Genomic DNA, 9,889 nt, shown 5'->3' with positions numbered 1-9,889 from the left:
TTCCTAAACGCTCTGATATTTGCAGCATAAAACAGTTCACGGTTTTAAAAATCTCCACTAGGTGTTGCTCCTGGTTCAAAACTAAAAATATTTAATTCTTGTTAATCACTGGATTAGAGGCTGGGGTTCTATATCACATGTAGAAACTCCTGCATATATGTCTTTACATTTTTGTGGCAACATTTTTTTATTTTTTATTTTAAAAGAGGCTTCTGTCTATGGTGCCAATAGTGCAAATAACATTTCAAGTAGTTGGTATCTTTGCTGGATTTCCTGAGTATTACTGCCACTTAAGATGGATGAGGAGACTCTTTAGAAATCTATATATATGTTGAATCAAAGAAATATAAGAAATTATAACAGTGAATTAACAGCTTGTATATTGCATTGTAGATATTAATATGTCAGCATATAATAAGAATTACAGAGCAGCTAGCACAAGCGGGCAATGCCTGTGTAAGATGGCATGAAATCTTTATGGGGAAAAGTCTGCTATGTGGAAGTAACAAAATTATTCTTGGCTGTGGAGCTCAGCAGTTTTCTAACTCTTTGTTTTTTATGTACTAAAATCGGCAGGTTCAAAAAAAACAACCCATGTTGAGTTCATCTCTCTGCACTTTCTTGATAACATCATGGAAAGTCTCTATTGGGGGCTTTCTTTGACTTCCTGGTCTAGCCAACAGAAAACACCCAATATTTTAGGTCCAACATAATTTGTTAAAATACATTAAAATAAGATATAGTAATTGAGGAAGTCCTTGGCACAAGGCCAATTAAAATGATCAATTATTTATTTTTTGTATCCTACGGAATTTCCAGAGATACGGAAAGTGAATGTTAATTAGTAACTCACTAGTAGAAAGGAGATAGATATGTGTATGAAAAGCCTGCTCCATAAGCAGAACTGACCATTTTATGTGCTTCTCTTTCTAACTGCCTCTGGTGTGAATTATGTAGTAATACATACAGGCTCTTATTTGGATCTAAAATAAATCACTGAATTGTAGGAAAGGGTACTTATTCTGCCTGCAATAAATGGATTTCTTTTTCAGGGATGGTATAATTTCCAAGAAAAAATAATAATCTGTCAGCTAGGAGATGGTTAAAAAAGGAAGTTGAAAACTATCTAAACACAAAGGCTAAAATAATCAAAAGATACAAAACATCTAATTTTTAAATCTTAGTACTGTTGAGTAAGCACCAGAATATTTTACTGTACAGTGAGAGAAAAAATTATTTGATCTCTTGCTGATTTTGTACATTTGCCCACTGACAAAGAAATGATCAGTCTATAATTGTAATGGTAGGTTTATTTTGGGACACGGTAGCTCAGTGGGTTAGGACGCTGAGCTTGTCGATCAGGAGGTTGGCAGTTTGGCGGGTCGAATCCCGAGTGCCGTGTAACAGAGTGAGCGCCTGTTACTCGTCCCAGCTTCTGCCAACCTAGCAGTTCGAAAGCACATAAAAATGCAAGTAGAAAAATAGGGACCACTACGGTGGGAAGGTAACAGCATTCCGTGCGCCTTTGGCGTCTAGTCATGCCGGCCACATGACCACGGAGACGTCTTCGGACAAGCGCTGGCTCTTCGGCTTTGAAACAGAGATGAGCACCGGCCCCTAGAGTTGGAAACGACTAGTACGCATGTGCGGGGGAACCTTTACCTTACCTAGGTTTATTTTAACAGTGAGAGACTGAATTCTTATTCTTATTACATTTATATCCCGCCCTTCTCCGAAGACTCAGTGCGGCTTACAAGCTTAGCAGTAGCCTTCATTCTATGTATATGCCTGCTTGTTAGGGCTTTCACACACACCCCAAGCGGCATTATTACAAAGTCAGCTTATTGCCCCCAACAATCTGGGTCCTCATTTTACCTACCTCGGAAGGATGGAAGGCTGAGTCAACCTTGAGCCTGGTGGGATGCGAACCTGCACTAATTGCAGGCAGCTGGTGTTACTTAAGGAGGCATCAGCCCACTGCTCCACCAAGGCTCAATAACAACAACAAAAAATCCAGAAAAATGCATTTCAAAAAAGTATAAATTGATTTGCATTTTAATGACCCCTTCGCAAAACATGACTTAATACTTGGTGACAAAACCCTTGTTGGCAATGACAGAGGTCAGATGTTTCTTGTAGTTGGTCACCAGGTTTCCACACATCTCAGGAGGGATTTTTCCCCCCTCCTCTTTGCAGATCCTCTTCAAGTCATTAAAGTTTTAAGGCTGACGTTTCGCAACTCAGAACCTTCAGCTCCCTCCACAGATTTTCTATGGGATTAAGGTTTGGAGACTGGCTACGCCACTCTAGGACCTTATTGTGCTTCTTCTTGAGCCACTCCTTTGTTGCCTTGGCCATGAGTTTTGGGTCATTGTCATGCTGGAATATCCATCCATGACCCATTTTCAATGCCCTGGCTGAGGGAAGGAGGTTCTCACCCAAGATTTGACGGTACATGGCCCTGTCTATTATCCCTTTGATGCGGTGAAGTTGTCCTGTCCCCTTAGCAGGAAAACACCCCAAAAGCATAATGTATCAAGTTTGAAGGTAGGGATGGTGTTTTTTGGGTCATATGCAGCATTCCTCCTCCAAACACAGGAAGTTGAGTTGATGCCAAAGAGCTCGATTTTGGTTTCATCTGACCACAACACTTCCATCTAGTTCTCCTCTGCATCATTCAGATGTTCATTGGCAAACTTCAGATGGGCCTGTACATGTGCTTTCTTGAGCAGGGGAACCTTGCGGGTACTGCAGGATTTCAGTCTTTCACGGCGTAGTGTGTTACCAATTGTTTACTTGGTGACTATGGTCCTAGCTGCCTTGATACTGGTATCATTGACAAGATCCTCCCATTTAGTTCTGGGCTGATTCCTCACTGTTCACATGATCATTGAAACTCCATGAGGTAAGATCTTGCATGGAGCCCCAGACTGAGGGAGATTGACAGTTATTTCGTGTTTCTTCCATTTGCAAATAATTGCGCCAACTGTTGTACCTCATCAAGCTGCTTGTTGATAGTCTTGTAGCCCATTCCAGCCTTGTGTAGGTCTACAATCTTGTCCCTGACATCCTTGGACAGCTCTTTAGTCTTGGCGATGGTGGAGAGTTTGGTATCTGATTGATTGCTTCTGTGGACAGGTATCTTTTATACAGGTAACAAGCTGATATTAGGAGCACTCCCTTTAAGAGAGTGCTCCTAATCTCAGCTCATTACCTGTATAAAGGACACCTGGGAGCCAGAAATCTTGCTGATTGATAGGGGATCAAATATTTATTTCACTCATTAAAATGCAAATCAATTTGTAACTTTTTTGAAATGTGCTTTTCTGGATTTTGTGTTATTCTCCTTCTGTTAAAATAAACCCACCATTACAATTATAGACTGATCATTTCTTTGTCAGTACAAAGAAATTTTGTACAAATTGTACAAAATCAGCAGAGGATCAATTATTTTTTCCCCTCACTGTAGTTGCTTGCAAACAATGCAAAAATGTTTAATTTTTAAAAAATGGATAAATCTTATGGATGATTTTAAGGCTAGCAATTCGGTTTACAAATTAAAGCCTTTTCTGGCAATTTGGTTGTAGTAGTGCCATATTACAGAGAAATAGAATCTGCTAAATATTAATTTTTTAAAAGGTCTCTTATATCTTGCAACATAGAATAAGTTATGAATTGAAGTCACTCCAGTTATTTGGATTTAAATAGGCAGATTTCCATATTTTCAAGACAATGCTAATTTTATGATTTCAGAAGAGAAATAAATAGCTTTGTGGCCATATCACAGATTAATACTTGTATTCTACATCTGTTGTGGAAAGAGTCTATGCAACTTACAAGTTAGTTTACAGGATAATGAATGTTTCAAGCAGATGGGTGATTGCAAATAGCCTCTTTCAAAGGTACAAAATGAGATATCAGAATATTACTGAATCTCTAGGTAAGAATACTGATTCTGTTGACAGATTTTCATTTTCTATATATCATAAAGCATTTGCTATTTATAAAATCCAGTGTTTATTTCCAGTTTGCTAAAAGGTGTGAAAACAACAAAATGGCTCCAACAGCCATGAAATGAAACATAATACACATTTACATCATTCTAGGAAACAATGAAAGACAGATTTTTATTCTTCTTTAGCTTGGTGCTTTCCAGGTGTAGGCTCTTAGCCATGCTGGGGATGATGGGAATTGTAAACTACACTTGGCAGATATTAAGATTGAAGAAAGCTAGGCTAAATTATGCCGCCTAAATTCCACAATCTTTCAAGTATATAATCTTATTTCATCCAGTTCTGTGAATTAAGTAGCAAGCACACATTGTGGATTATCACAAACTGAATATAAAAATTTAGGTAGCTTCATACTTGTGGTGAGAAATAATACTTCTTTAGGAAAACCCTCAACCTAATAAATCTAATATGTGAATGCAGCCACAGGGGAACCTGAGCTTTTAGTTCCAGATTAAAAAAAATCAGCTTTCAGTTGTTTATGGGGGATGCCTCAGAATGTGGTAGATTGACAAAATTTGGATCCAGGAATTTTGGTAACTAATACTTCTATAAGCCAATATGATTTTGATATTGATGATTTAAATAGTGAAAGCAGGATTTCTGTTGCTGGCAACAGAATTGCAGATGTTCTGCAGTTATAATGTTTCTTTGTGTTGCATCAGTGCAAGATAGATCAAATTACTTGAGTGAGAAAATAAATAGTGTACTCTTGTCATTAAGCAACTGTCACCAGTGATAAAATCTGATGAATGTAACGTCGGTATGAAGTTCAGCCATATCCAGGCAATTTATAAAATATCACACAGTTTTCTTGAACTATCGTCTGACAGCAGATTTTCTGCAGCAGATCAGCAAGCCTATAATAAATCAAAGGAAACAATTCTCAGTGTTTTGTTTAGACAAGATTGACATACGTACTTCAAGAGGAAAAAAACAAAATCAATGGTACCACCAGGCTGGACTGTATCAGTTCAACATGCTGGGATTCTGTGTTTAAGCTGCCTATGTTGTATGCTAACATTCATTTGCTGTTAGAGATAAGAATATGACTATCTATTCACCTTGGCATGCTGTTTTTCTATCAGCAGGAAGCTTAACCTATGCACCCACTTGGTCTGAAATGGTAAACTGCATTAGGTAGCTAATATTGTACTATTTATGTACAATTTATAAGGTTGCTTAACTCTATAGTGATTGTTGGCAGCATATGACACTGAAAACAGCATGAAAACAATATAATAGAAAAAATATATTTGGACAAAGTAACGAAACATCCCCAGACATTTTCAGTGGCCTCATTTTGATGTTAAAACAGGTGGGGTAAGAATGTTGAGCCCTGTGGCATCCCACATTTCAGAAGCTTTAGGCACAAACTCTCCCTCCCACCAACATCAATAGCAACCAACCACAGGCAAAGGAGAACTACCACAATATGGTACCCACTGTCAGTTCCCACAGGCAGTCAGGTATTAATTATCCCCTCTTGGCTTCACCAGTGATCAACAATTATCACCACTGCTATCTCCCAGTATGAAAAGTGATTGAGAAGGGTTTAGATCAAGAGGTCTTCAAACTTGGCCCTTTTATGACTTGTGGACTTCAACTCTCAGAATTCCTCAGCCAGTGTACCTGGGAGTTGAAGTCCACAAGTCATAAAAGGGCCAAGTTTGAAGACCCCCTGGTTTAAATAATCTGATCCCTCCAGGATCATGTGAAGCCCAGCCTGACTGCCTACAGTATTCAACATTTTTTTTCTACAAAGAAATGGTTAGAAACTGTTCTGGACTGTTGAATCCAGCAGTGGTTTTCTGAGGAGAGGGCACACACTGCCTCTTTCAAAGACAGGCTCAACCATCACCTCCTCATGGAGGCTGACACTATCACATTAGATAACCTTCAAACTGATCGTTTTTATCTCAATTATTGAGTTCTGAATGTAAAATTTCTGCCCCGCATATGTAATACAGTGGCCAATCTCAAATACATTGTCATAATAAAGAGGATATATACAGTAAACATATAATTCCATATATACATTACTTTAGTTAATGGAAAAAAGTTCCTGAAGATATGCAATAGTCTTTGTTGGTGACTATTTTACCTACTTAGTTATTAAGTTTATATGCTGCATGGATGTATATTCCATTCCTACTGTACATATATATGTCACCAAGGCATAATTTGTCCTATAGTTTACAGTTGCAAAAACAGTATGTTAAAATTTATAGTATATTGAGAAGAAAGAATAGGGTTTTAAACCCCTAAGAATGTTATAGCACAAACCTTGACTTTCTGTCTGTCTAGGAGTGTTTCTGTTCCATTTTGATCCATCACATGTACTGTTGTGTCCCTGTTGACTGGAATGTTAGATTTTTCATTCTCCCATTTTGCAAAGCCTTTATTCTTTCCAGATTTACCATGGAACCTGGATTTCATTTTGGGGAAAGTGTGTGATCCTGAATCACCCCAACCTGATTCATTCCACAGTGGTTCTGTCTGAGTTGCTTGACTAGTGGTTACCCGCTGGAGATGAACTGAAATCTTCTGAGAACAGCCGGTTACAAGCGTGATTGCTCTGCTATCAAGATCCTGATTTTGTGGGTTTACAGTGGGGAATTTAAATACTTCATCTTGTACTGTAATATAACAAAGTGCAAATCAGTTAAGTTAAAGTACAAATATGGAAGAAATGCTGGCTAGATAGCAAATTAGTTTCAGCTAGGGAAAATGACAACATCTCTAAAATTTTAAGTCTTCTTTCAGCACTGGAAAGTGTATATCGCGTGTAATTTAAATAATTTTTCCTTAAGGAATACATACATATTTCACATCCCACAATTTTGATAGAATTAAACACTGTTTTACTTCTGTCCATCATATTGGTAAATTAGAAAAGCTTTAATTACTTCCACTATCTGGTTTATTCTAGAAGTGTGAGACTACAACTTTCAATATGACAAAACTTACAGTAAATACTGTACTTCTAGAGTACAGAGCATAGACTTGGAGAAAGCTGATCTGCAATAACCAATAATTAAATGTGTAACATTTGATACATAATTCAAGAAACCTCCAAATTGTCAGCTTAAAAATCAAACACTTAAACTCCTAGTAAGCAAATAATCCTACAAATTTCTTCCAAGACCAACTAATCTCAGTTAATAATTTTACAAAGAATATCTTTCTTTCATAACTGTAAATAGGTCAATGTAGTCAATAGCATTAAATATCTTATGTTCAACCATGATTTGCACTTTCAATCTATTTTGAAGCTCCAGGTCTGCATCCATCTAATAGAAAAAAAAAACCTGTTTTTTCAAACCCATGAAATGTTTTGCTATCTTTTGTTCTTTTCATTAAATTGGAAGATCACGTTTATTTCCTAACTAAAGCAGAGTTGCACAAGTAGATTTGTATTTCATACTTTTTCGAATTGTCTTTTCACATCTGATAAAATCACATAATCAAAATCCAAGGCTGTAAAAGGTTTAATTACTAGGAAATTATCCTTAACATATCCTTTTAGGTTTCTTGAAGTATTTATAAGCTATCTTTCTGGCCATCCACGGAGATAGGGTTTCCAGAAAAAGGAAGGAGGGGGAACTGAAATTGCTTTGGTTTCTCTTCTTCCTTGAAAACATTTTGCTTCTCATCTAAGAAGCTTCTTCAGTTCTGAATGAGACGTGAAACATTTTCAAGGATAACACCCCCCCACCCAAAAAAGTCCAGTTGCCTTTCGAAAAGCACCTTTGGGACAACCATGATCTGGATAATTGAGAATCTTCGTAGACATTTTCCAAGGAAGTGCATTCTACAAGCAATGTTACCTGTCTCTTATGTAAGACATTTTTAAGAGACTCTTCTGCTGACCTTAAGGTCTGAACAATTACATGTTAAGATGGCTTGACTCTCTCAGGGACTTCCTAACAATTTAAACTTTTCAAAGTTAAATCAGTATTTTAAACCACCATTTCCTTGACCTTTTCAAAAGAGATCTCTTCACACATCAGATAACTATGTTGGAAACTATTTGGGTGAACACAAGAAACACAAATAGTCAATTACTGTTGTGGCACAATTGACCCTCAACAAAAATTGAACTCTTTGTTTCAGGTATTGGGCTTCATTTCAGCATACTTGCAAGCAACAGCTACACAAATCTTCTTATGCCCACAGCAAGAGTTCCATATGACATGCAACAGTGATGATAAAACTTGTATACCACCTCTAAAAGACTCTTGAGTTGCTGTCAAGTATAGATGAGTGCTCTGGTATGGTGATGTATCCCTAGCCAGAAGTGGGAGAATTGGAATAATCAACTATGCAGATTGAGCCATGTGAATCTCATTGGGAGGGGATTCCCCATTAAAATCATTTCAGGCTTTCTTAAGCAACTGTGAAAATAATAGGGTCACTTAAATCGTAACAAAAGCTGTTTATTTCACAAGGACAATAATTAGTGCATTCAAGGCACTCATTCCTAATACTGTTGGAACATGAAAAGCATGGGTTAAACAATCAGCCATGAGACATGGTGTTGTCTCTTACCTGCAGGCAGCGATGGACTATTGGGCAAAGAACCGTGACTGCTGTTCAGTGAAGTCCCCCTGGCAAATTTCCTACAAGCTAGAACTAGCAGATCTCTGCACTGTTTATGACAGTTGGCACCACAATCTGGAGTAAACCACCAGCAAGGAAATAAAGAATAGTTTTGGTGAACTGCTATGTCCAAAATGAGGTAGGCCAGCATAAACTTTGCATTTGTAAAACATTTTTAAAAATCAGAAGTAAAAACCCTAGATAACTAATATTATGTGCATGGCAATAGAACATGCAGTGTGGCCCTCGAAGGGGTGTAGGGCATATTCCTATGCTTATGAAATAATGGCAGACCTATTTGTTCTTTCCAACTTTTTGGCACTTATAATGCAGCTTCAATAGATTGCCAAAATGGTACAAATATTGCTGTGGAGAAAGTATGTTTGGAATCTCATGGGGAGATACTGGGGCAGCATGTAATATGGACTGAAGAAGAAGCTGGTAGAAAAAAGATTAAAAACTCATATCTACTACCTCTTCATTCCAACTCTCACAGTCCAAAAGTATTTTTTCTACAAAAAATAAGACTTATAGATTTATTCATTACTTTAAAATCTCTTTCTCACATTCCCACCGGTCTCAGAATATTAATTGCTTTCAAACAACCAGTTTCTCAACTGGATAAGATCAGTTCATTTTCTGTATAAAAATAAAAGCAAAATAGACAGCATTGCAAGGCAGCTAAAGTAAAGCATATTTAAATCCCAGTTAATTTAATGGGAATTTAAATGTTAGTAAGAGGAACCTGTAAAAATGGTAGACCAACATAGGTAGTCTATCCTATCAGTATTTTGAGTGCCTCAACTATTAGACCATGTGACACCCTGCATGCTATTTCCCCTCTAAAATGCATTTTTCCAATCCTGACTACCAGCTATTTCTGTCTGCCATGGCTCCTTTATACTGCCAGATGTAATGTATTCAAGCATTATTAGTCTCAGCTGCAGGCTGTTGTTAGGGGAAGCAGCATACTATTTATATATGTTGAGAAAATTAAGTCAGGAAGTATTCTGCATGGACTCTAAAGCTGAGCAGAAAGGATTATGCTCCACTTTCTTAATAAGATTTATGTACGAATGGATAGAAAATTGCCAAGTCAGCCAGGCAGGTGAAAGTGCCCCATTTTTCTGCTTCCCCCAAAGAACTAGTGGTCAGGAGTGGAATACTGGTTAAAAGTTATATGTTTGCAGCACAAAAATTGGAGCAAGACTAAACAAGGCTGTAATTCAGAAGTGTAGCAGTAGAGTAAGCATGCATAGGGATGGCATTTACTCAGA

At 37.5% G+C, this 9,889-nt stretch overlaps 1 protein-coding gene across 2 annotated transcripts in view; it reads right to left on the bottom strand.

The window, feature by feature from the left end:
* Positions 1–4,015: 4,015 nt before the first annotated feature.
* The window catches only part of RASGRP3 (RAS guanyl releasing protein 3), a 44,922-nt gene continuing 39,048 nt past the window's right edge, over positions 4,016–9,889 (bottom strand). For both annotated transcript variants that reach the window (XM_081324316.1, XM_081324317.1), the window contains 3 exons: positions 8,562–8,687; positions 6,297–6,649; positions 4,016–4,870 (listed from right to left, as the gene is read on the bottom strand). In XM_081324316.1, the coding sequence (XP_081180442.1) occupies positions 4,862–4,870; positions 6,297–6,649; positions 8,562–8,687 (488 nt within the window). In that variant the 3' untranslated portion in view covers positions 4,016–4,861. The remainder of the gene's footprint in view (positions 4,871–6,296; positions 6,650–8,561; positions 8,688–9,889) is intronic.

The sequence above is a fragment of the Vipera berus genome (assembly GCF_964194415.1).
Source record: "Vipera berus genome assembly, chromosome: 1".
Taxonomy (NCBI): domain Eukaryota; kingdom Metazoa; phylum Chordata; class Lepidosauria; order Squamata; family Viperidae; genus Vipera; species Vipera berus.
This window is presented reverse-complemented; position numbering and strand designations above follow the sequence as displayed.